At 46.0% G+C, this 27,498-nt stretch overlaps 2 protein-coding genes and 1 long non-coding RNA gene across 3 annotated transcripts in view; 1 reads left to right on the top strand and 2 right to left on the bottom strand.

Annotated features, from left to right (window-relative positions):
• LOC130372765 (macrophage mannose receptor 1) overlaps positions 1-6,541 on the top strand; it is a 31,758-nt gene extending 25,217 nt beyond the window's left edge. Inside the window, exons 47-49 of the mRNA XM_056578923.1 lie at positions 5,932-5,985; positions 6,093-6,235; positions 6,321-6,541. Of these exons, the coding sequence (XP_056434898.1) occupies positions 5,932-5,985; positions 6,093-6,235; positions 6,321-6,365 (242 nt within the window). The 3' untranslated portion in view covers positions 6,366-6,541. The remainder of the gene's footprint in view (positions 1-5,931; positions 5,986-6,092; positions 6,236-6,320) is intronic.
• On the bottom strand, positions 1,314-5,642 carry LOC130372769 (uncharacterized). Its single transcript, XR_008893411.1, has 4 exons — positions 5,397-5,642; positions 1,668-1,732; positions 1,477-1,570; positions 1,314-1,393 (listed from the first exon to the last, which is right to left on the bottom strand). It is a non-coding gene; the product is annotated as an uncharacterized LOC130372769 (long non-coding RNA).
• On the bottom strand, positions 5,850-27,467 carry LOC130372812 (AF4/FMR2 family member 1-like). Its single transcript, XM_056578972.1, has 21 exons — positions 26,194-27,467; positions 21,221-21,341; positions 20,149-21,067; positions 17,076-17,150; positions 16,519-16,715; positions 16,085-16,324; positions 15,504-15,555; positions 14,798-14,855; positions 14,144-14,288; positions 13,059-13,976; positions 12,848-13,015; positions 12,639-12,736; positions 12,189-12,372; positions 11,798-11,889; positions 11,180-11,243; positions 10,918-11,054; positions 10,728-10,799; positions 10,516-10,609; positions 10,329-10,369; positions 9,650-9,936; positions 5,850-9,269 (listed from the first exon to the last, which is right to left on the bottom strand). Exons 1-21 carry the CDS (start codon positions 26,241-26,243, stop codon positions 9,145-9,147), a joined length of 4,137 nt encoding a protein of 1,378 aa, XP_056434947.1. The 5' UTR covers positions 26,244-27,467; the 3' UTR covers positions 5,850-9,144.
• Positions 27,468-27,498: the final 31 nt, after the last annotated feature.

Genomic DNA, 27,498 nt, shown 5'->3' with positions numbered 1-27,498 from the left:
ACTTCATGGGCATTCCACCAGCCATTGCTATTTGACCCATTGTTGTTATTCTGATATTGAGACAAATCATGATCACTGTCCTATAGCGTCCATTTTTTGTGAGTCTCAATGTCTACTTCAAATGCAGTTAGAAATATGGGACAGTTGCTTCATTTTGTTTATATAATACTGGCCGAAAGACTAAGTTAATATGTCACTTACTTGCTCCTTTTAAGTATAACATTGCTTGGGGAGTCCAATTCCTCCGTTTTTTTGGCAAGCCAGGCCCATATCGGAAAGATATTGGGTCTGATCTCGTACTGTGGCAGTGTGGGCGGGATAAACGGTTGTCTTTAAAGTTCCCTCTGAACGCAATAGGATAGCGCTACAACCAATCAGAGCAACAAAGAAGGTGTCGTAGTCAGAGCGACGGAAATCTCCATGGGGAAGTGTTGCGAATGGTGGATTGAGAGAATGGAGACCAACGACAAAACTTTTACCTTATCCGGTCGGCAAAACTCTGAATACATCTTTCTTTTCCAGGAAAGACTTCAGTGCAGTTCTTTGTTCATTTCTCAAAGAAAATGATAACTTCAAGTCTTGAAGAGTCGCAGCCAAAGCCGAGTCGAATGAGAGTTGTTCGCCACCAGCAGCAGCAGACATTATTGTTTACCTTTAACACGGAACCGTCGCAGCTCTGTCGTCATTCGGCTCGATACCGCCCCTCACGATCTGATTGGCCTGTCCCATTTTCGGTTTCCATCAGCGAAAAAACGACGACAGAAGGCTAGACCTCCCTGGCTGCAAATTAAATTTGCTGCGGCTAGGGGCGTCTAGATTTCTAGGCTAATTCCTCCTCTGAAAAGGGTGGAAAGTGCTTACAACTCTCTGCTAGTTAGCGATCTATCTCCTCTCTACATGTAGTTGTGGTGCGCGAATGCTGCTGAGGGCAATAGTATCCAGCTGCTGCAGCCCCAGAGAACAACACCCTGGCGTGACAGAACACCCAGGCGGGACGGAAGTACTGTGGCTGGACGGAAGTTACCTCTGATTATTTTTTTTATAGACAAATAAATTATTTATCGCTTGAATTAACATAACATAGAAATAAAAAAATATTTCGACACGTTAGTAACCATTTATAGAGCTTAAAACAGGTTTATCGTTATTTAGACAAATACCTCAGGATTTTTTCTTTGCGTTATTAAACTTATTAGACCAAAAAATTTGAATAAAACAATATTATGACACGTTAATCAAATTACAATTTTTTTAAAGTATACCATCATAATTTGATATAAATATACATTGACGAATAACCACACCAAAGTTTCCTCACAATTTATTTAACAAATAATCGACAGAATCTTAAAGATATAGCTTCTTCATGCTGACTGCCATCAGCTCCAACTCACTGTCAAAATAATCAAACAGTCAAATCAATATTAAGCCTATACAATATATTATTTGTATTCTGTCACTGGAAACGTCATTCACTTCTCTTTTTCGCTTCAGTCTGTAGACTGTTGGAAGTAGTTCAGCCGCCATTTGTTTGGCCTCCTCCATGAAGTGTGGGAACCTTCTGCCGTGCCTGTATAAATAAAGAGAAATGATCGTAGGAATTATACATATTTTGTTAATATTGGCGTTGAGGTATATATTCATATTTGAAATAAACAAAAACATACCCATCCAGGTGGAAGTTCTCAAGCAGTACTGTACACCACCATTTTCTGAGGACAGGTATGTCTTTCTAAAGTAAGGGGATATTCCAAGAATCGACAATGATAAAATAGGTATACAAGTATGAATTTTTCGATGTGGAACCTATGTCAAAAATCCAATTCTTATTTTAAACGTATCTTTTCAATAGTCAGCTCTTTTTTCATTTAATGTAATGCCTACTTAGATGCTCGTCATTGTAGTCCTTTGCATAACCTGACCTTCTTTTCTCATATTACTATTCAGATGTAAAGCCGTTCCGCCGAATTCAACAACCGTAGAAACAGAGGAAAGGACACAACATTATCGACATTACCGTTCCATTATCGACATTACATTACCGTTCCGCCGAATTCAACAACCGTAGAAACAGAGGAAAGGACACAACATTATCGAGACCAATCTCATGGGCCCTGACGAACCGGTGAAACGGATAAGTCTGATGAATTTAACCACGGGTCGAACCAATAATGGAAGTCTTCAACAGCAGATGAAACAGGACATGAAACAGTACATTTGTTACGAATGAGATCAATCTTATTTTAGATTTCTGTTGCCTACTTTAAAACTGAAGAGATCAGTCGGAGTCAATTGCGAATCCGATAAGTTGGATGGAAGCCAATGAGTTGGATGACACCTAGGATAATCCCTCAAACCACAAATCAACAAGATATGCATTGAAGTAGAAACATTTATTTCCCAAAGATATTTTTCCACTTTGATTTTTCTACCGTTTCTGGGCGATGTGATGTTTATAATGAAAGACCAGTTCAATTAGGATTTCTTTCATTGTTTTATATATATGATCTAGATTGTCTGCGGTATTTCATTCACAGCGCTACACATGTGACACTTGATATGAAATGGCTGGAGATAAAAGGAATTTCAAAGGGATACGCAGAGGTATATGAAAATTTGCATGTTTTACCTAGATTGAGACGATTTGTTTAATCCCAAATTCATCATTGTGCGTCAAGAAGGGGAATTCCCCGGGTTAGCCGTGAAAATAGATTTTTAGAAACAATGTCGTTCAATGTAATGTGACTTATAAGCTTTAACCAATCCCAGTGTCTTGGTGGTGCAAGTGAGAGAGCTGTTTGTTATCTGTTCTGGAGACGTGGGTTCAAGTACCCACTTCTGCACTAACCTTGGAATCCTACTACGATTTTGAAAACATGTAATTGTCTAAAATGTCATTGACAACTATAACTTTCGACCATGTACTAGTAAGTGTCTTGGTGGCGCATGTGAGAGAGCTGTTGGATATCAGTTCTGGAGACCTGGGTTCAAGTCCCACCTGACACACTCTCACCTGGAACTCCCTGACACACTCTCACCTGGAATCCAGGTGGGAGTACAACATTTTTGTCAAAGTAAAGGAGTATCTTTTATCAAAACGTCCCCTCCTCCGGGTGTTTGAGCTGTTGAGGATCTGTTCTGGAGTCATCGGTTTGACTCCTACGGTGGGGGGTCTTATGGGAACGACTCTCTGCTGATTGGGTCCATTCTCTCACACATTCATTTCGAATGACTGTCTGTGAGAATGGATGGCTGTGAATGAGTGCACTCATTCACAGTCATCCATTCTCCCAGACAGTCATCCCCACTCACCCATTCATTCCCAATGACTGTCTGTGTGAATCGATGGCTGTGAATTAACTGATTCACAGACACATCCATTCACACAGACAGTCATTCACACTCATCCAATCACCAGAGAGTGATTCTCACAAAACCCCAATTGCAGGAATCGAACCGGTGTCTCCAGAACAGATCCTCAACAGCTCTATCACCTGCGCCACAGAGACACCGACTTAGAAACGGAGAGAGTTCATTGTTGACCCTACAATACACATGACATTGTTGGAAAAAGTCTCCAATCCAAGGTGAGTGTTCCTGCCAGGATTTGAACCCAGGTCATATGCACGACTCAAGAACAGAACACATACAGCTCTATCCACTGCCCCACTGAGGAACTGGTTCAGACTTAATCAGAGTTCATAATTGACTTAACAATTCACAAGAAGCAATGTTGTGTGAAATTGAATGACAACTATAACTTTCGACCATGTACTAGTAAGTGTCTCGGTGGCGCATGTGAGAGAGCTGTTGGACATCAGTTCTGGAGACCTGGGTTCAAGTCTCACCTGGAACTCCCTGACACACTCTCACCTGGATCTCCCTGACACACTCTCACCTGGAATCCAGGTGGGAGTACAACATTTTTGTCAAAGTAAAGGAGTATCTTTTATCAAAACGTCCCCTCCTCCGGGTGGTTGAGCTGTTGAGGATCTGTTCTGGAGTCATCGGTTTGACTCCTACGGTGGGGGGTCTTATGGGAACGACTCTCTGCTGATTGGGTCCATTCTCTCACACATTCATTTCGAATGACTGTCTGTGAGAATGGATGGCTGTGAATGAGTGCACTCATTCACAGTCATCCATTCTCCCAGACAGTCATCCCCACTCACCCATCATTCCAATGACTGTCTGTGTGAATCGATGGCTGTGAATTAACTTATTCACAGACACATCCATTCACACAGACAGTCATTCACACTCATCCAATCACCAGAGAGTGATTCTCACAAAACCCCCAATTGCAGGAATCGAACCGGTGTCTCCAGAACAGATCCTCAACAGCTCTATCACCTGCGCCACAGAGACACCGACTTAGAAACGGAGAGAGTTCATTGTTGACCCTACAATACACATGACATTGTTGGAAAAAGTCTCCAATTCGAGGTTAGTGTTCCTGCCAGGATTTGAACCCAGGTCATATGCACGACTCAAGAACAGAACACATACAGCTCTACCCACTGCCCCACTGGGTCAGACATAACCACAGTTCATAATTGACTTAACAATTCACAAGAAGCAATGTCGCGTGAAATTGAATGTCAATAATATCCTTCTTATTAGCCGTGCGTGCAGGGACTCGAACCTGAGTCTACAGAGCTTTAACCAATAGCCCTCACCGCTGCACCACCAAGACACCCACAGAGCATGTTTGGAGGTTATACTTGACTTTACCATTCACATGATAGAGAAATAAGATGTATCCATTAAGGTACCTCTTGAACCCTGGTTCTGAGCTGGGAACCTGAACCTACATAGTGTCTGATAGCTCATCATTCTTATTAGCCGTGCGTGCGGGGACTCAAACCTGCACCTGCAGAGTGTTAACCCACAGCCCTTACCGCCACACCACCAAGACGCAGATCAGGATATTTTGGAGGTTGTACTTGACTTTACAATTCACACAGTCTAGAAATAAGAGGTGTCCATTAAGGTACTTACTCCATCAGGGGACTTAAACCCTGGGTCTAGGATCACCTCAGAAAATCTATAGCTTCAAGAGTTTATATGTCCGCATATTTAATGAGATATTGCCTAATTTGCATATTTTATTTTATGTTTTAGACAAAGTGTAATACAAAAAGTATTTATGTTAGTATGAAGATTAATCTGGTAGAAATGTATGAAGATATCTATAAAGGAAAAAAAAGTCCCATTCCCTTGTGTGATACTAGTGTCACCTATTGTGGTCAATTTTAGCACCAGGTCCAACAAGAAAAGATTCAGAATGGCCTGTCTTGGTAGCCCACTCGCCCCCATGACAAGAATTATATGGGAACATATAAGACTGGAAAAACATAAATAGACTGAAGAGCACAAGACCTAAGGCGTTTTACCTCTAATTTTTCCTCCAGACTAAGGGTCTCAAATCTGTGCTCCAATAGATGATCTACCACATTCATGTTGTGGATTCGTTTGAGTTTGTGTGCCTCCGGCATGTTTGTTGGCAAAGTTATCCTTCTCTTCTTCGCTACCGGACTTCTTGCACTGTGGGCTAGAGCCCCTCTTGCCCCTCCAGACGAACTCAGCCGGAAGAAGCAAGCCAGGGTCAACTAAAAATTAAATAAAAGCACCCAATTTATTATTTTATAGTACTTTCTGGGGAGATAATTTTTTATAATTTTATATATATATATATATATATATATATATATATATATATATAATATTTGTATATAATATTTTTATATATATATTTTATTTTCATTTTTTCTTGTGAGAGTAGGTGGGGACGAGCCCCACTTGCCCCTAATGACCAGTCACCCCTGGTCATTTTACAAACGTGCCCCCCTTCCTCATCTAACTGAAAACCAGAATGTAATGTGAAGCAGAATGTGTTCAACATGTGTTCTTTGTTGGTTTCCTCAACAGATGGAGAAGACGGAGGAGATTCCACCAAAACCCCCATCCCTCCCGCTACTGCACGTAAGTTTTCCCTAAATCCAAAAACGTTTTTCCGTTTCAAGGTAGAAGCATCGCTGTTGGCATGGCAACCATTCACCTTCCCCCCACCCTGTTCCCTCTTCGTGCAGTGGCCGGTCAAATAATCGGGGGAATCGTTGGGGCCTCCGCGTTGATCGCCCTGATAGCCATGACCGTGTACTTCGTCAAAGTCCGCGGAGTTCGGTTGAACGTGCGGCTGCCGACGACAACAGCGCGGGACAAAGTCGACGTGGTAAGTTTAAGAAGCGGCTGTGCCTGTGACGTAAAGCCAAAAAGATAAGCACAGTGACTCACTCAGTGTTGTCCTTATTTTACAGCCGGCCTTTACCAACCCAAACTTCGCAGACGAATCAGAATCATAAACAACGAGGCGAATTGCTTTTTAATGACAGTGAAAAAAAAAAAAGTGTTAATGTACCAAATCAGTAATTAGTGTGTTTGAAAGCACCTTACTTTTTTTTTTCTAGGATATTCATTTGTAGTGTTCTAAAACTGGATAATAAAACAAAGATAAAAGTTGTCAGGGTGGGGTTTTCTTTAATAAATAATGGTCCACACAGCGCTACAATGTATGACCACTACACTGTAAGCCATACACAGCACTCAGTCCTATATGGAGGTAGTAAAAAAACCTAGAGGGCTAGACCCTGACTGTTCTGTAGTTTGCCTTCGTCTGACGCCTTTCTACCCACTAAAGCAAACCGTTGAGTTGTCCTGGATCATAGCCTGTGAGGGAGAGATTAGATGGTAGATTTCTTTGTTTTGCAATCTTTAATTCATCACTGTACATTGCAACCCATTAACATTATTCACAAAACAAAAGCATCCAAGGTCAAAACATGTTGCCCCTGCAAATCATAGCGTTGATAAGAAAGGATTTATTTTTTTATACAAATGATTATGTTGGCCATGGGAGACTTGGTTATTCATGTCTTCATGATAGAAATACAAACCCTTAAGCCAATGTCCCTAGTGTATTTGTTTGTTTTGTCAGTTGCAATACTTTCATCATCTTACTATAGGCGCTACCTGGCTGCCAGCAGTTTCTATCAATTCCCAATTCAACATAACTGAGTCAGCTTTCCTATGTTTTTGGACCAATCCATCTATTTATAGATATTTCAATAATCACGAATCAATAATTGGCTGAAGACAGAGTTGATCCAACATGTGCCAAGAGTAGTCATGATTAAGGGGGGCGGCTTCAATGCTTGGAATATTCATTATTAATCGTAGCTCTACAACTATGGAAGCACTGCTCCAAGCCTCCTGAGAAGTCGGTGTGATGTTCTTTTTCTCCAATAGCAAAAAAAGGCAAGTCATATTTAATTGCGACTGTTATTCCAGGAAGTCAGCAGTAAACCATGAACAAAGACTATTGAAATTAGGTTAAAAATGTGCAAAAAATGAAAACAGCTTTGGTTAAAACTAAGTGATTATGTGCAGAATAATAATACCACAAGTCTAAATGCAGTTTCAGAAAAAAAGTGAAACCACAAATGCTCTTAAAACGAAAGGGAGAGCTATAAACGTACACTACAAAACATTTTCATGTTTGCATATAAAGTGGGCTGCAGCTAACATCAATCTAAGTGCAAAAGCAATACATGAACGTCATCCGGGTTCTGTGGAGCGCACAGAGCTCTGAACGACAGGGCCTCGTTGTGGTCCACCACCTATTCAGCATCACTTCCTGTTTGTCTGGTAAGGCACAGTTTCTCTGAGCTGGAACATCTGTTCCTGTGGAACCCCAGCCCTTTTCAGTGTGACAATACTACGGTTCACTTCTTGAAACCAATCCAATCCAACAGATGGCGAGTGCGAATGCAGATTTAAATACTTATGATCTGATATGCAAGGTTAGTGTTTGTCCCCCTTTTTTTTTTTTGCACTATGACTCAAGAATTTTGAAACTGAAGCATATTTTTAGAAGCTAGTTTCCTTACATTTTATTTGGCTCTTTCATGTAGTCATGGTTACGTGGAGTCCCAAGTAACTGGGGGGGGGGGGGGTTAAGAAGAACTCAGAAGCTACCTACTGGTCCGGACAATTCATTAAGAGCCCAGTGAGCAGCTCTTACCACACGTTGATGCCACATTTTGATGAAAGCTGTACTAAATGAAACAGACTTTGAAAAAATTAAATGCAGAACACTAATTTCAAAACCAAATCAATCTCTGAACGACTGAAAAAAACACAGCCTTGGACAAAATAGAAGTTCTTAATTTCTCTCTAAAAAGAAAATATTAAGAAAGATAATAATTATAGATTGCCATAAACTGTTAGGGCCTTTTTAAGTTAACACCAAACATCACTAAAGCATTCCACTGTATCACATGGTGGAAAAAAGAAATGTTTTAAAAACACAATTCTAAATGTATGTGGGGCGTCGCTGCAGCTCAGGAATGGAGCCCATAGTTCTTCATGACTCTCAACGAGACACAGGCGCACCTTTTCGGTTTCCCTCATCAAAATAAAAAATATATAAAAATAATTTCAAGAACAATATATTACTTGATGAAAAAGAATAATACCATGAAGCTCTGGGTCGCCACTTCAAACGAAGAGAGCCAGCCGCCATGAAGACTATTTGCATCAAGCCATTTTGCATTATTATCATTATTATTAGTAGTATTATCATCATGATTCTAATTGACTACCTCCTCAGTAGCTACCGTCAGCAGCTGGAAGGGTAAGGATTTGAAACCATTCAGGGCTAGTCTAGTCAATCTAGATCTGGAAACGGGGACGTTTACGTTGAAGTGCATTGGAAAGACCAGCTGGTGAAAGGAAATGTCATAAAGGATGTGAGAACAGCAGAGATGTGAAGACTGGGGGAATGGGAAGGCTTACAGCATGGTATTCACTGGGGGGTTTATTGCTGTGCACGTCCAGTTATTTGTATGGGTGCCAAACCCCCCCTCGCCCCCAAAGATAAAAACCACTGGAAGACCTCCGCAAGGGGATGAGAACCCAGGCACTGATAATCAGGTTTCAGGGTGGGTGGGATTGATCCTCACTGCTTACACCAACCTGTGTGTTTGTGTGTGTCTCCGTGTGTGTGTGTGTGTGTGTGTGTGGGGGGGGGGGGGGGTCCTGCTGGACAATGTCAGTTGTTGGGGCTGCGGTTGTGGCTCTTGGTCACTTGAGGCTCTGGGCGTCCAGCCTCAGCCAGTTGAGCGCCTGCCGCGTGTACTGCACCATGGCCTTCACACTGGAGGACAGGCTCAGGGGCTCCATGTGGGCGTTGAGCTCCGACAGCACGCCTGGGGACAGACAGGGCCCGGCTCAGACATGGCACGCTATGACAGGTGTGGATCCAGCGGATCGGTCGTTCGCTCGTCTTCTCGCACACTGGATCCAGTGGATCCAGTGTGCGAGAAGACGAGCGAACGATTCCTTACCCTCGACGGTGACTGACGTAATGGGAATCGTGAGAAATAGATTAACAGTTTTAAGAGGATTTTAAAGTGCTTGTTGGCGACTCTAGAGAATCTCTGTCATATACATTCCCCTTGTTCTTCACACCCAATCCAACCACCCTGCTGGCCTCTATAACACCCCCCAACCCCCATCACACACACACACACACACACACACACACACACACACACACCTCCACCTCCAGCCCCCAGCCCCGCCTCACCACTGCTCTTGTGCGTCAGTGCCTCCGCCTTCTCCCAGAGGTCGTGGGCGCTGACGAACAGCGCCGTGATGTTGACGTAGGAGAAGGCCACGTGGTGGATGATCTTGGGGATGGACACGGTGTTGGAGGTGGCGCTGCCGGCGGCGGTGGCGGCGGCGGCGGGACCCTCCCCGCCCCCGCTGCTGTGGTTGGAGCCGGGGCCCGAACTGCTGGAGCTGGTGGTGCTGCCGGGGGCCGCGAGGGCCGGGGACGCCGCGAAGGACCGGGGGGACGCGGCGTCCGCGCTTCTGGACCAATGAGAGGAGAGGGTGTGAGTCATGAGGAGGACGCCCTGAAAGGCTTGCTCTGATGTCCATTAAGAGGGCTCGGATCAAGGACTCGATTGTTTTTTTTTTTTTTTAAACCAGTTCATGTCAAATAAGAGTTGCTTTACAGAACCAAAGTCTTAAGTAAAAGTACAAATAGTACACTGTAGCAAAACAGTTGATCAATTATAAGCTTGAGATGTTCTGTTCTATACTGTATACAAAGAACGCTTCCAAATCCCCAAAGTGTGTAGATAACATCTCAGCAGGTGTATGAGCGTGTTTAACCCCATGTCTTGATATGCAATATAAGGAGCGGAAGGCTGGTCCCGCGGGGAGACGTGCGCAGAAGGAGGCGTGGCCCCAGCCCTTACCTTGAACTGCCGAGGGAAGCGTCCAGGGAGGGCTTGCAGTTCTGAAAGAATATCCACAAACGGAAACACGTGTTAGTGTGTGCAGGCAACTGTGGTGTAGGCAACCACGGCCACGCCATCGCAGCTGCTGTAGCTTCCCGTTTTGGGGCAGAATAACAAAACAAGGGGATTTATGTTCAGTGTTTACCATAAAGTGGGTCTTGAGGGTCTTGGAATACTTTGACGCGACTTTTTGTTTACATCGGAACATGGCCATCTGCAGGAAGGACTGGCACTTCAAACTGTTGGAACGAAAAAAGGGTTGAATACGGCCTTTAATGACTGATAATTTCCTGTCCAACAAATCAACTCCAAGTGGGTTGCGTCTCGTGAGAGTTGCGGTAGTTGGGACCTGCTCACCATAACACTGTGAAGTCGTTTTCAGAAGGGAGGGCGGAAGAGTCCCCTGAATTCTTCTGTTTTAGTGTAAATCTGTACAAGTGGAAATCAATCGATCACTCAGACTGGAAACTGAAGTTCAGACGACACTCTCACAAACAGGCACACGGCCAGAGGGCAGAGCATCTGCTTTACATGCCAAACCACTTACTTAATGAGCTCCACCGTGTCTTCGTACATCGAGTACGGAGACTTTGAGGTCTCCAGCTCCGTTTCCATGGCGACGCCGCTCTCGGCAAAGAACATGGCCGCCTCCAGATAGCCAAAGGCTTTACTGACCTTATCGGACTAGAGATGGAAGGCGACAAACACACAAACAGTATATATATATAGTTATATATGACTGGCACGTGGTTGAAAAACAAGAGTGACCAACAACTGTGGAGACAACCGGAGTGAATCTGAAGGCGTACCTCTGCGTCCGCTTTGTGCTTGAGTTTCTTTGCCTCCTTAATGTAGTGTTTCACTGGATAAAGCCTGGAGTAAGAAGCAGAGATATCAGTCATGCCATTTAATTATGTTGAAATGCCGCTTATTTTTAGTACCTCATCATCTTTCCTCTGACCCAAATTAAATGCTGTGCTGTAAAGAGGGTAGGGTGATGCAGACAAGACTATTAATCAGGGCATGATGTCAATGTGCTACGGCATATGGAACTGCTTATGATGTCTGTATTCAGGGGTAATGAAAAGGAAGCCTTTGTATGCTAAATAAATTTAGGACCGCTCAAGTAATTTTTTAATAATATTAATTATACAATAATTCATTCGATTCAGTTTTGTAACTCTCTTGTATTCGAGTTGATTCAATTCAATACAGTACAATTCGAAATAAGTCCTTATTATGGACATTTTGAACAGTCAAACCAGTTCAAACCAGTCTATTTTCTGGTGACACCATTCCTCACCGGCCCCAGGCAGCATTTGTTTCCCGCTGTCTTCAGACCTCGCCTGGCCGGACCAGCTCCCTCCTATTCTTAGGTGAGTGGAGGGTCCAGAGAGGTCTACGTTTGTTGCTGTGGCTGACCTCACCTGTCCTCGAAGCGGAGCATGGGTCTGGTGCTGGAGCCTCCCCTGCTGGGCTCAGCGGACGCCTGGACGCTCAGCATGCTCTTAGGGCCCTTCTGGAGGGAGACACAGCACACGGGTTGGGAATTCATACAACATAGCATGACAGAAACATGTGACATTATGATGAAAAAGTGAAAAATTTGCAAGATTAAATCTTAAAAGTTTACAATTATATCTGCACAGAAAGATAACGAATACTAACGCCAATAATGAGGATTAGGAATAGGTAAGGAGTCCAACTAGGAATATTGACTACACGGATAGCCCAACATTAATGAAATCATGAAATCGTCATTCACGCTAGAGGAAGAGTCTAAACTATTACAAAGGCTCCCCGTCCTGGGACAGGTACCTTCCCGGTCTTGGCGTGCTCCTTGTGTTTCTTGGTGCTCTTGTGCTTTGGGTTGCCGTCCTTGCCGTGTCGGGCATCAGTGCCGTGGTCTTTGGGCCCGCTACAGTGCTGCTGCTGGCTCTGGGGCCCGCCTCGCTTCTTGGCTGTCTTCCGTTTCTCCTCCTTCACCACGATGACAGAACTTCTGAAGGGGAACCAGACATGCATCATAACCTTTTTTGTTTTTTTATTCAATTGAGGGAATAGGCAAGTATTTAAGGGATGGATGCTACCAAATGAACAACTAAATCACTGCGATTCAAAGTACTGTATTAATTATGATCAATTAAGTATAATAACTATTTTACTAAAGAAAATAAATAAAATAACTAATAATAAGTATTGAGGTCCTCTAATGAGTCATCTGGAGGGAAGTTATTCAGGGCCCACGTCCGGTATAGCATCACTTACTCAGACTTGACCGTGGCTCGACCTGGTAGCAGCTCCACCACTTTGGCCTTCTTCTCCATTTTCTGCCTCTTCTTCGGTGGGTTCTTATCGCTTTCAGCCTGAAATAACACATCTCTTTCACTTTCGTGCTAGTCATTTCCACATACACACTCTAGAATAAGATATGCCTAATGGGGCCTGCAGCCAGTGAAACAAACACTCAAACCTACCGGTCCCCTTTTGTTCTTCGTCGGACCCCACTTGGATGGGTCACCTCCTTTGCCCCCCGTCTCCGACGCCCCCTTACCCCTGCTGTTGCTGGAGGACGAGGTGGAGGAGGTACCCGTGGTGGTGGTGCTGTTGTTAGTGGCGGAGTTGGTGGTATGGGGGTGGTGGGGCTGTGGAGGAGGATGTGGAGGAGGTGGTGGTGGGTGTGGTGGTGGTGGTGGTCTCCTGGGCTACGGCCGAGACGATGGGCACTCTACAGAGCAGACTCAGGTCGATCTTCACCAGCAGGGACGGCACCAGGCTCCTGGCGGCCGTGGCCGGCTTGCCGGGCGGCGGCTGGACGGCCTCCGGCTTCACAGTCTTGGGAGCTTTCTTTGCGCCCTGGGGTCTCTTGGCGGGCTCCTTCTTGACGCCGGCGCAGCCGCCGCTCGACTCCGCCGACGGGGCGGCGAGCGCCCGGTCGGGCCCCCCGGGGCTGGGGGCGGCGGGGCAGACGCAGCGGTCGGGGGACCTCCCGCAGTGACAGGGCGGGGCGGAGAGCGGCGCGTTGGGGACGCAGGTCGACGTGTCCTCCTGCCTGGGGAGCGAGGCGCGCTCCGCCTTGGGGCCGCCCCCGCTGCTGCGCTTCGTTTTCGTCTTCACCTTGGGCCTGTACGTGAAGGTCAGGGGGGGGCAGGGGGAGGAGCCCTTGTCTTCAGCAGGCCCCGCCCGCGTCGTCTCCGCCTGGGGGGCGGCCTTGGGGGGTTTGGGGCTCAGAGTCCTGCCCGGTTTGGCAGAGTGCTTTTTGCAGGCGGGCTTCACTCGGCCGCCGGCGGTGGCGGCGGCGGCGTCGTCCGAGGCCTTGGCACGGGCCGGGGCGGAGTGCTTCAGGGGAACGCGACACTGCGGGGGCTTGGCGACCTGGCTGTGGCTCGACCCCTCCTGGTCAGAGGAAACATGAGGCTTGTAGTCCCTGGGGGGCTGGCTGGCCGCCGCCGCCGCTGCCGCTGCGTCCCGGGGGCCTGAGGAGCGCTGGGAGGGTTGCGGGGGCGGCGGTGCTTTGTGGGGCGGGGTCTGGGCGGCACCTCCAGTGTTCTGCTGGCCCGACCGGATCCAGTTCGCCAACTGCCAATCGCCGTGTGGCGCCGGGGTCTGGAGTGACGAACACGATAAATAAAAGGTCATCACGATTTGATTGATCAAACAAACAAAAGCTTGAAGCAGTGCGTGTTCATCTCGTCCCACCCCGCCCGCCCCCCCCCCCCCCCCCCCCGTTGTTAATGTAGTGTAAGAACAGCGTGAGCATTAGCTTAGCGTACCTTGACCTCCGCGGGGCTGCTGCCGCGGGGGGGCTGGGGGGGCCGCCGCCTCGCCGAGTCGTTCTCGGACTCGGAGGCCGAGCTGCTCTCGGAGTCACTTGAGCTGGCTGACTCGACGCCGCTGGAATGGGCCGCTTCCACCGTGCTACGTGGACAACACCAATCCACACACACACACGCATGCATACACACACACACACACACACACACACACACACACACACACACGCATACGAGGGTGGGGCATCAGTGAAGATGTTGCATAGGGAAATGAGTGCGCTCCAAACTATTTGCATGCCGGGGAATGGCCCAGACTATCGTGTTTCAGTTGCATTTAGCCAAGTACCAACTGCCCTTTTAGCCTTATTATTGTTTATAACCTACCCCCCCCCCCCCCATCCAAAATATTCTGCCGTTAATAGTGAACATCAAGTAGGAACAAAAAGACCAAAGTTACTATACAAACACAGGGGTGTGTTACAATTTGATTCATCATATTGTAGCAGTATGGGTGATTCATACCCATACCATATCAGACATTCACATGCTGTGCATGATTTTACTTATTGAGTCAAGGGGTTGGTATTACCCCTCTAACGGGGCAACACACACACACACACACACACACACACACAACACACACACACAACTTACCATGCAGAACTCTGCTGGCTGCTAACTGGAGATTCTGTTGGAGGGGAATCATAGTGTTCTGGGAATCATAAATAAATACACACATAAATACATCAATAAAAGCAATGTCCGTATAGAATTAACTATTCACTCTGCTCTTAAGTGCTTAAGACAGCCGTTTCTAAGATTTCACCCACGTAAGAAATTGGAGGCATGCTGTTTTAAAGTGTGTAGTTTTTAATGGCAGAACTAACTTTTCAGAAATATAATACTTGGAGATAAGCTTCCATTAGTGTATAATACAAGAAGAGTACGAATGTGTTTTTTGTCCCCTCAGAATGAGCCTGTTATATCTACATCTTCTTCCACAGAGCCCGCCCTGTTTCTACAGTAGCCCAGAACAGACAAACAGCAGAGTAGCAGAGTAGGTGGTAGAGTATTTAATTTCTCTCACTCCTTTCTCTTCATCTTACTTGTAAGCTATAAGCTGTAGTTTTACAGACTAAATAACTAAATATAATGAATAAATCTGCCAAGGAACCTCATCACTTGACACTTGGCTACTTCTGTTGAAGATCTCTTGGAAGTACAACTGAATCCTTACAGGCCACCATAGCTTCAGTTACGTCGTTGGGAGGGGCGAGCAGGTTGTAATCTGACCGCATCCCTAGATTCCAAATAAATCCTACACACCGGCCCTTTAAGAGATCAAAGGTCATACCTTTACCTGGATGTTTGATTTGGACACGCTCGACCACCTGGGGAGGGGGGGAAGAACATAACAGGTGAAAGGTAGTCCATTAAAAACACTCAGTACATTGACACACTGCAGTCAGCTCATCCTACACTGGAACTGGGCAGTTTGTACTGTATCGCTATTTATACACGCACGGCATGAGAGGGAAGTGAAACCCTGTTGACCTGACAGCGTGATCGCGTTGGTCGAGCCAGTCTCAGCCGCTTCTCTTTCATGGGTAGTCGTTTTTCATGATCACAAATACATATTCATTTCTCCTATTCATCCCATTTGAATAAGCTGTTCTTTTTGGGCAGAGGGAACTCCCAAAGTGCCGCTCTGTTAGCCTCCCTCTGTTAGCCCTTTTCCACCAACATGGAACAGATTCTGCTCCGGTTTGCACAACAAGTTTTGAACAGTTCGGCGCATGTTGACCGAAAATAAAACTGAAGAAATAAACTGTTTCGGAACCCGAAAAGCTGGTTCACAGCTGGGACCAAAGAGTAGCAGGTGATCATTCAACTGAGGTGCGGATCATGACCGTGTTCTACAGGTTAGAGAGGGTTAGCAACGCCCTCCGTTGATGAGGCCTCTTGATTCAAAACAGTTCCTCTCAAAGCCCGTGGAAAGAACCAGAGCTGATTGGGTAGAAGTGGGGCGAGGTGAGTATTGGCAAGCAGCCAATGAAAGCACCAGTCAGTCTGCGCCGGCCGGCAGCACGGTACCTTGGCTGCTGGGGGAGACCTGGGGGTTTGGGAGGCACTGGGCGTCTGGATGGTGGTGAGGAGAGGAGGCCAGGAGTGAGTCATCTCCTGAGAACAGAGACGGATCGCTCCATTCAATATAAATGACATACACATTCTAGGAATTCCCTAAGGGACTGGCCCTTATTGCCGACTACCGTTATGCAAGGGACCATATGGTAAGCTCATATGTAGCATTGACGCATGCACAGCAAGAATCAGAGCCAGTCGGAACATTGCACAGGGCTTCAGGCCGTACTCACCCTCAGAATGTCTTCCACACACTGGGCGTCATTAGGCCTCGGCTGCACAACAAGCATGGGAAGAGGACACAAGTAAGAGTCTGCTACTATAATCAGACACATGCATCCATAATTATAGAGTCCGTGTAGGATCGCGAAATAGGAATACACCAAGAGGAGACTGCTAGGAGACGTTGGAAGCATGAGGCCAAACTCTCCTACCTACACTTCACTCATTTACACCTGGGCCTTTGTTTGTTTTTTCCACGTCAACATCACTGAGGGTTTTATGATGCGTGATAAGAGTGCTTTGTCGACGCCACTGGTGTCTTGAGCGGTTGTCTCACAATCGGCCCCTGGACCCCTGCCAAGTCCTGTTCAGTTGGTCACCGGGGATCCCTACATTTATAAACAAAGCTATTATTTTTCTTCCGTAAAATTCAAATACGTTTCATTATCATATCACCACCTCATCATTTATTATTTCACAGCACAATAGACGGGGCAGTCGGGTGGCATTAACCCAAATATAGTGAGCTGAATTAAGTAGGTGGGCATTGGGCGCCGCCCGTAGTCACCCCCAAAACACATATGGGGCTGGTTACGCAGCCGCAGCCCGCTGCGTAACCAGCGCCTCCGGGCCCTCAGCAGGGCTGCAGAGGAAGGAGATGGTCTGACACCCGCTGCCAGGTCCCCACAACGGAAACCCAACCGAGTAATCACTACATAAACCTCCAGCGCTGTCCGGGCCGTGCAGCCCGGTGGGGGAGGGCCCCGTTTCATCCAGATACCGTACCCTGGATGTACCCGTTGTTCCATTCCAGGCTAACTTTTAACTCGGATTAGATGCTACAATTATTCTGGATTGGATCATGGTTGAAGGGGCCCGTCCTGCGACAGGGTACGCATGTGACCCACGGGGCCAGGGTTTTATAACAGGGAAGAACGATGTGTGCTGCGGTATAAGCCTACGGTTAATCAGTGCTGTCATTTTTTCATAAGTAAAAAATATATATTCTTAGCATTGACCACTATGAATGCTGCTGAGCAACCTTTGAGTTCACGGAAGCTTGGAGCCCATTAGCCCCGCCCACACTCACTAGTTATGAGTGAGAGGCAGCTGTTGCCGAAAAGGTTGCATATCTAATTTCCTTAAAGGCTTCTCTTCCACAGGGAGTACAGTTCACCATGGGGTGAGACAAGACAATATTTTTAGATATTAGGTCACTTTATTTAGTGACAAAGCACAAACAATGTTCTGCTGGGTCCAAGGATGAGGTTATGAAATCTGGTAGGACTTTGCAATAATTCACATGTCAATCAATTATCGTCCTTGAATGGTATTGTATCGTCTTGAAATGTCAGAGAGAATGGAAAAAGAAAATTTGTCCGATATCACACTTTACATTTACATATACTGATATACTGTGACTGTTTAGAACGGCATTTAAAATACCCAAGCATATAGTGATATATTTATAGATATTGTGTAAAATGTCTGATCACTATTGTGATAGAAGCTGTTTCCATACCTCTCGGCTGCGTCATCTAGTCAAACACATGCGTGTGGAGGCAGGAAGGAACACTCATGCACGTGCACATTGCGTTCACGGGAACACTCACACATCCAGTTGGCACGCATGGGCAGGAATGTGCACACGCATTCCCGCGGAGACCACATATGGAGGAGACCCCCGTGAATCAATGCGTGCACACATGCACGGCCACGCACACGGACGGCACTGGAAGTGTGTGGAAGGGCTCCTTTATGCTCGTTTCACTGCAGTTGTGAAACAAGGTCTTGGAGAATGGCGCCCATCTGGAGCCCATTTTAAATAAGAATCCCCTCTTGCATTCGTCTCCATTGAAACGTTTGACCGACTGTGACGTGATCTGGGCAGAGACCCAGACCAGGGACTCTATAGCCGTACAATCCTAGACATCATCACATCTTTAACATATCAGCCAGTGGGGAGCCACATTTACATGTAGGACTGCTCTGTACATTTGCTTCAAAGACAGGCATAGCTAAAAGAAAGACCTCTGATCCTTTCCACGGTTGTCATGTTATTCATGTCCTGGGCTTATTTTAACTCTCATGTTAGTTATGGAGAACAAATTTAACGATTTATCATAACAAAAAGGGATCCAAGTTTCTCAACCAAACGTTGAATATTTGATGGGCTTTAATACTTTAGCCTCGGTTTCAAGATCCTCCTCGGCCTGTTCTGCTGGTCGATAAGAAAACCCAGCCTTTCTTAACCTCCAGCCACACACAAGTCTCTGTGCTTACCCGCATCTCCCTTACCATCCGTCTTCTAAAGACAGAGCCTGACAACACAGCCTGGCATCGCTACAGCCTAGTGACATGTTGTGAAATAACAAATGTGTCAAAAGCATGTTGTGTTACTATGCAAATTATATGGTCTGGAAGTGGCAGTGGTAGGATAGTGTAGTAGTCGCTAATGTATTGAATCTGGGTAAGACCCCAAATGGTCTTTTTGGTGTCGGTGCCCATGAGCAAAGACACCTCACCACTGGATCACCATAATGACCTGCATCTGGATCCATTGAATCCCTCATCTTGGATCAAAAAGCATGTGCTAAATTACTAAATGGTAAATATTGAAAGAGAAAGGCTGGGGCCTTTACCCTGTGCTCTTCTGTGCCCTGAACATTTCCCAGGAGGCCGAGTGTTGAATGACCAGCAGCTAGCCCACGTGTTTCCAAACACTGGGCTGCTGACTGTGACAGCGAGTGGGCCATACACACACACACACACACACACACACACACACGTCACTTGTTGCCCCCTTTTGTTTTTTCTTTCTAAAAAAATAAATAAAGTAAAAATAGCGCTATGAGCAGTGCACAGTCAATTCGTTACTTGCTTTCATCCGCTCTCCTGTTTGGGATCCAACCTTAAGTTACCCAGTTCAACTTAAGATGTTAGGATAATGTATTAACAATGTTTATTCTCAGGAAAAATCAACTGTGTGTGCAAGGGTGGTTGAACGTCTTTTAATAATCTATTCCTAAAGAACAATAAGTGGGCAGCCGGAGCTGGGCAGAGAGCCTGGTCGTGACAGTAACACCAAGCACTGGATCAGTATTATGTCATTATCAGAGTTATGCTGTCTGCAACTTTACAAAGCACAAAGTCATCAGCTTTGTGATGGCACAATTCTGCTTTGACACTGGCATTGGTGTGTTTGTGAGCTGAGGTATGGAGCGAGAGGGTGCTTGTGAGGGCAGGGGAGAGTGACTCATTACGCAGTTATCCTGAACTGGATGAGCCCCAGCAGTGGAAATGTCTGTTTATTCTGCACTGCTGCTTTTGAATTGGGCTGTGCTGCAGGTAGCTTGTGTGTATGTACACAACACATTTGTACACAACAGAAATGTGTTGTGTGCGTCAAGTCAACTTCTAAGCACATCCTTTTTTATTATTTATCTTTTTATTTTTTGTCAATAATTTTTTTTTTAATTAGTATTACGTTTATTTACATTATAAGCTTTCTGTTCATAACCGTTTGAAAAGGATCACTCAACTTCCAGTGTCGTTGAAACGAGAAGCCCCTGAGCCACACTTGCTGTCCTCAGAGTTGATCTAGTGTTAAAGAGGTTCTACTTAACAACCTCAATGTCAACAGCGGTATAAGACAGCCGGATTAGCATTCTTAAAACCTAGACGAGCGCTCACCTCTAGAGTCCGGGGCAGGCTCTTTGACAGGGTGGCGGCGTTGTTGTTGTTGTTGTTGATGTTGTTGTGGTGGTGGTGGGGGTGGTGGTGGTGGTTGTTCTTCTTGTCAGAGAGGGGCTCGTAGGGCTCCGGCGAGGGCTTCAGCTCGGGGGACCCCATGATGACCTGGTCCTGCCCGTCCATGGGCCGCACGTAGGCAGTGGGCTTCTTGGTCACCACCACACCGGCCGCCTTGGACGCCAGGGGAGGGGGGAAGGCCTGGGGGCCCGCCGGGCCGCCCTTGGTGGGGGGTTTGGGCTCCGGCGTTTCCATGGGCCTGATGGGGGAGACGAGTGATCGCTGCGGGGACTCGGCGCCGAGGTCGAAGGCCCCCTGGCGATCCGCGTCCCGCGGTCGACCGAAGGGGTCGCCGTCGCTGGAATGTAGAGGGGACTCCATCTCCGCTAGCGGGGACAGCGTCGCCAGCATCGCGGGGAGGCGGGCGTACTCCATGTCCAGGAGGTCCTCCTCGTCGTCTCGTTGCCCGGGGGACCGGGGGCGGGCGCGGGCCACCTCCTGGAGGTAGCCCGGAGAGGGCCGGGGGGCGGCGCCAGCGGCTGCCTCGGCGCCGTGCGGGGTCCTGGCGAGCGTCTCGGCGGGTGTGCTCGTGGACGCGGGGCGCGGGCCGCCGTGGAATGAAGGCTTGGTGGAGGCGTGGGCGGGCGTCAGCTGCCGTTGGTTTAACGTCGCCATAATGGACGCATGGTTAGAAGAGCTGCCCAAGAGGTCCTTGACAAAGTTCCCAGAGTTCAGATCGGGATCCTTCCCGTCCTCATAGCTACCCAACATCTTTTGGATACGGCAAGACAGCTCATCCCATTTGCTGGTCTGGAGATAAAGAGAATAACAATGGAAAAAGAGGGTTTATTCGACAAGATCCAAAATGTCGCTTCACGGTATCATGCAGCCTAATTATTGCATGGTCACACATTGTAGACCAACAGCCGGGCCCTGGGGTGCACAGGGCCGATGAGTCATCACCTTGTAGGGTTTTCCAAAGAGCGGCACATTCTCAGCGTGGCCCGTCTGCTCCTGGCAGATCTCCTGGTTCCTCTGCTCCCAGGCTTGGATGCGAAGGAGTTTCCTTTCTTCACTGTACAAGCTGCGACACACAGAGAGCGACACAGTGAGGAGGGAAGTCCGCCTCCGAGAATACCTGGGAACACGGCGGAGCCGCGTGATATGATGACCACGGATCAGAATGTTTCAGCTGCAACGGGGGCTCCGCAGTAGCGGTTGCCCTCGGCAACCAGATTTGGTGCTTGCCCCCATAGAAACGACTTTAAGGTCACGTTACCTCGGATCGGTTTGTTTTTGTGCAGCGCGCCAGAACCTGTTGTACAATCGCACACAAATAAAATATAATGTGCGTGTTGTAGTGCGTGTCAAGTAACTAAAACAACGTCGACAACTACAGGCTACAATTGCCAACAGCCCAAATGTGGGTAGTGCACAGGGGTTTGGTAGAGCCACCAGACACAGGACTGAGTGAGACGAGAGGGTTAATTACTATTCCAAGGTGAGAGACGCAGCAGACTGGGGGGAGGCAACCCCCCAGACGGCATTCATCAGTGGACCGCATATAGGCCTGATGACTGATGCGTGCGCGCGGGTGCCGATCCGGTGGCCACCCCTGAACACTAAGGACGCAGGGACCCTGGGGAGGGTGCTAGGACTAAAGGCTAAACTGTACAGCCACACACTGACGCCATGGGTCACTACGTCGTGCTCGCATGCTATGGGTCTGCGTCAGTGAATCAGAAAAAACAACAGTAATTTAGTGACATCTGGTAAACCAACATGAAGATGATGGGGGTTGGGAAATTACCAGGTATGTAAAACAAACATAATAATACACACATGTATCGTATACATTCACATCAAACGATGCAGAAACAGAGCCAAAAAGATCACTAGTGATGTCAGCCACCCCAACAGTCTGGTTGCCCTGCTTCCTTCAGGGAGACGCGGCCGTATGCCGAGGGCCAACTCAGAGAGAGGAGGAGTTTCTGTCCCCAGGCCATCAGACTGTTAAACCAGACTGACAATGTCACTTAGCCCACCACCCAATCAGTATTATAATCTTGCACTGTTTATAGTTGAATTACAGCCGGACTGGTACATGAGAATTTCACTACGCATTGCCCTGTACAATTGTGTATGTGACAAATAAATTAAACGTAACTAAATTAAACATGTGTATCTCAACTACAAACGACAAAAATGGCAGTAAACATAACAGGCAACTACTGGGAGGGATAGCTTCAACAGCGGTTCATTGTGGGGTAAGCTCAATTTCTACCTGCAGTCAGGCCTTCCAACAAGGATTTGTGACAAACAAGATATGTAAATAAAGATAAATGGAATAAAGACCAGGGATTCCCATTAACAAAAATAAATCAGCCATGTACTTTTAGAAATCACAATCAAGTCCCATCAATGTTCATCCTCTTATCAGACATCAACATTATTCCCCCCAGGGGCGCACCACTCCCATCGATGGGGGATATGAGCATAAGCACACCTCATTTGCAGACAGGCGTAATTATAGAGACCCAGACGCTCCTGGGTTTCCACCGGGACCTTAACATCTGTGCTGCCGCCATAGACCCCCTGAGAGGACTGACTTGTCCGCGTGTGGCCGGCCTTTAGAAGGACCGCTTCTTGTTCTGCTGGCAGATTATACACAGGCCCGTAGACGTCAGAACAGTCTGAACATCGACCGGAGCAAAGCCACCTGCGTGTAAGTCCCCTCGTTCGACGGCGCCCTCATCAGCATACGTCTCCCATCATCTCAGACTGACACAACCCCGATGGGACGCTTCCATGGCAACACACGGCGGTGCGGAGACTGGACCAGATATGTCACGCTGCCTGCCGGCTGCTGGGTAACCACAGACTACTGCTGTTAGACACGGTTTGAGAGAATAACGTGCCGTGAATATCCCAATCATTCCTCTGCACCTGAAATACTATAAAATCGACTATTTTAAAACCTTCCAGGCGTATGCCATAAGGACACTTAATCACAGGTCTCAAGATAGCCACAATCTATTTAGATTATGAAGCTCTCGGGATCCCCTAGACAGAATTAAACATTTATTTTTTGCAGAATAGTCTAGTCTCTAGGGTATTTCACTTCGTTTCGTAATAAAAAATAAAATAAAACCCCAGCCTAACTAGAATATCAAAATGCAAAAGCCTTGACTACTCTGAAATGAATGATGATCTCTGCATTCACTTTGTATTAAACCAAGAGTCTACATTAAGAGTATATTAAGAAAAGTATTAATAAAGAGTCTCTAAAAATGGAAAAATAATTTGTTAATCCAGATGTAACCCCCTTTTCGGTTTACACAAAATAAAGAGGTCAAAGACATCCAAGAAGCTAATTTGAAAAAAAGCATTTATTTTACTCTAATAAAAGAAAAGATTTGAGTAGAATATCGGGCAAGAAATGAAAAAGGCAATCTTAAGCATTTTTTAAAACCTACAGTTAAATTGAAGCCTTATTTTGTTCGTACCGATGTAGGCCAAGATTTTGAGTTGGTGTCTCCCCCAAACCCAAACAGGAAGTTGGGGTTGCTGAAGTTATAGATAATTTTGTAGCCTCAGGTCATAGTCAAGAAGAAACATATAGTGGTGGAGACTTAGGTGACCTAACCCTAGCCAAGATATCGCAGACAGTTACTATCAAATGAAAACAGTCTTAATTGCACAAAGTAGAACTTTGCTAAATTAAACAGTCATTTTTTTTCAGATGTCAAATGTTGTTGCTGCTTGCCAACATTTACCGCAGCAAACAAATTGTGAATGTAGACAACATTGAATGGGCTGTTGTGTCAGTAGGTCGAAAAAGGAACCACATGTTTTGAAAGACTTTCCAAACATTCTGTTGGGGGGGGGGGGGGGGGGGGGGGGGGGGGGGGGGGGGGGGGGGGGGGGGGGGGGGTTGCAGCTATTGTGTTACCAAAAGTGTTGTCATTCTCTCTACTACCCACTCCTCCCATCCACTCCCCACCCCTTCTCCCATCCCTACCAACCAACAGCAGGGGCAGTCAGTTGAGGCTACCGGTGTGCCCGTTTAAAGAGCAAGAGGACCCTTGGCTTCGCTGTGGCGCCTGATAGGAAGTTGATAGTAGGCAACTATCATCTCATGTAGGGGCACTGTAACATATTCTCTAGTGGCGTGCCTTTAGGCGTTTACACACCGAGTATGTGTACTCAATGTTTATACTGACTGTACAAACAAATACTCACTCGACGTCTTTTGCTAGCGTAGGCAAACGGTTACGTGACAACAAAACATCTTGGCTTATGTTACCACTTAGGCCACATATAGCCACTTGATAGGTCAAGATAAACATAAAATATGAGGAGGGCATTCATCAGCATTAGGTTATATCTAGCTATTTATAGTTCTTCCATGCACGTTTCAGTATTCAGCAAAATAAATATTATATTAGGCGTTACAAAAATTGCCCAGAAAGTGAATAGATCTATACTCATCTACACATAAACAAATTGTTATCAAATGGTCTGCAAGGGGCATGCCTCTGCCTTTGGTGGTCGGATTCTGGGTATGGCATGCATTGAAAAAGATTGGCACTCATCACAACTAGACCGAGGCATTTTTGGCTCTGTCTACCTAAGTCATTTTTTTAATTATATTTGTACATAGATATGCATTACTCAGTTGCGTTTTCCACAATCATAGCATAGTTAGAAAATTCCAAATAAACCACATGACAGATGATCAAAAGGCCTTGGTGATTGGCTCTTCGAGACAAATGACTACATGTGCGCTGGGCACAGTATCGATATAGCTCTTCTTATTTGAAAACAGCAGAGCAAAGTTCATGGCAACATGATACGGACCAAGGGCATTCTTAAATCATGTTCAGTGGTTTCATGGCAAACACAGTTCAAGAGAAGCCAACAAGTAAAATCAAACCTATATAAATCAGCATGACCAATGTGATTGCTATAATAGCAATCACATTGGTTATGCTGATTTACATAGGTTCGATGTGTGTGTGCGCGCCTGTTTGTCTAGTCAAATTATTATTTCAGCGTTTAACAATTATTGTTGTAAACGCTGAAATAATAATTTGACTTGACAAACAGGCACACACACACACACACACACACACACACACACACACACACACACACACACACACGAGATACTCAAGTGTCATCCATACGACTAATGTTTCCTTCTTCTGCTTGGGTGATATATGGGATGTTAATTATAGCTCAGCAAACCGTGTTAAAGTTGCGGGGCAATGAGTACTACTTTGTTTTTTGATGACTCAGAGTTCCTATCGCCCATTAAAGTCTTCCAAGTTGAAGAAACACAAACGTTGGCGACATTATCCAATAATACATTAAGCTGGTCATAGCTTATAATCCACTCACTGACAAGACGCATTTTGCTTAAGGAAAACTAATGGTTCAGTTTGTGGTCGTCAAATAAATATTGATGTAGTCTACTACAGTATACCAGTGGCACGGTGCTGGCTGTTTGCTTTGGGGGATAGAAAGGCATTCCAGCTGATTCTACTTTTTTCCTGGACTTTCCTTTGACGCTGATTGCAAGTCAACGAACACACACTCCGTCACACACTCCACACACACACACACACACACACACACACACACACACACACACACACACACACACACCCAACACACACACACACACACACACACACACACACACACACACACACACACACACACACACACACACACACACACCTCTCTTTCTTTATGGACAATAGTCATTAACGCTACGATGTATAAGTGTACATGTCGATGACACCAGCCGTGTTAAGGACTGGAGCGGTCAAGTCATTAAAGAGTAGCCTGCTAATGTGATTGGAGGGCTAGCCCCCGGACAGCTAGCTCTAGCTAGCTGCTACGACTAGCTGCCGTCGATGTGTTCCTACCTGGGTTGAGATGCCATGGCGTGCCTCACATCCCCCAAGTTGTTTGTCATGTGTTTGAAACAGCCGACAGCAGTGTCACCCGGGCCGTTGGTCACATCGCTAACAGCTGAATCAAATCTGTTTGATTGAACTACTGTCAAAATTGTGTTCTTTCATACTTGGCTGCAGTGTACTGCGTTGGGTCTGGAGTCCCTCATCGCTTCTGCTGCCTGCTGCCGGACTGTTCCACCTTCTCCAGCCATCCGGGGGACGAGGCCAGTTTCATGTCTTCAAATGGGTTATGAAATTGTAAACATATTTTCATAATCACGTTTAAATATTTGTTTGTTTTTTTGCAAACAGAAGTAACACAAACATCGCTTCTAGAGGATATAATTTGATAGACAAAGTGTCGTAGTTCATATGTTGTTTGTATAGGAACTGTACAAAGTTTGCACATGTACCCCCGCAACGCAGACATGGTACAGCTGTGGCTGTTCTATTTTGGAAATGCCTTTCACTCGCATTTGGTAAATGGAGTCTGATTAAATTAAAGAAATGCGTTACAGAGACTTAAATGTTAGAATTTTGGTAATTAATAAAAAGAGTCATTTTCCCGGAGATTATTTCCACCGGAGTTCTTAGTTCGGTATTTTCATTGTAGAAAGTCTGTAGCCTACATTTTAGAGGAATTATTAGGCTGTAAACAAAGTGCATGGCATGACAAGATATTTTATCAAATTAAACTGTGCTAGACATGAATTGCTTCAAGAACCACTCTGATAATAAATCTATTTAGTTTCGTTTACTGTCAAAACATTATTCAAGCCCTTTAAAGTTTAAACCCCATAAGTGTCAATTCATACGACCAAAGTTACTCATAGCAAGATGGTTTAACCCCACTAAACGTTATACTATTCCAATGTTCTCCAAACAGCCTGGTGAATGTCGCAACACCCACATACGTTGTATCCAGTTTTGTCAGGTTCTGTACGCATTATCTGTTTTAAGTCGATATCAAGTTGAAACAAGTTTAGTTTAGTGTGGTCAATTGTATGGCTGTAGATATCTTGGTGAATGTATGCGGTCTTACTAATGAAACTACTAACTATTTACATGCGAGACTAAAAGAGGCTGCATCATCCACATTTGCGACTTATCTTTTAGTAGAAATGCTTTTCAGGGCATTGTCAAAACTAAAAACAGATGTTGGGCAGAACGCCCCCTCTGGAGACCGTGTTGGGGATCGACCAATGAGCTCCGGAGAAGAGTCTCCGGGGCAGACCTTAGGGAATCGGACGGAGCTCCTGGGAAACGCAGTTCTCA

The sequence above is a fragment of the Gadus chalcogrammus genome, chromosome 19 (assembly GCF_026213295.1).
Source record: "Gadus chalcogrammus isolate NIFS_2021 chromosome 19, NIFS_Gcha_1.0, whole genome shotgun sequence".
Lineage (NCBI taxonomy): Eukaryota > Metazoa > Chordata > Actinopteri > Gadiformes > Gadidae > Gadus > Gadus chalcogrammus.
Note: the sequence above shows the minus strand (reverse complement) of the source record. Positions and strands in the feature narration are given on the sequence as shown.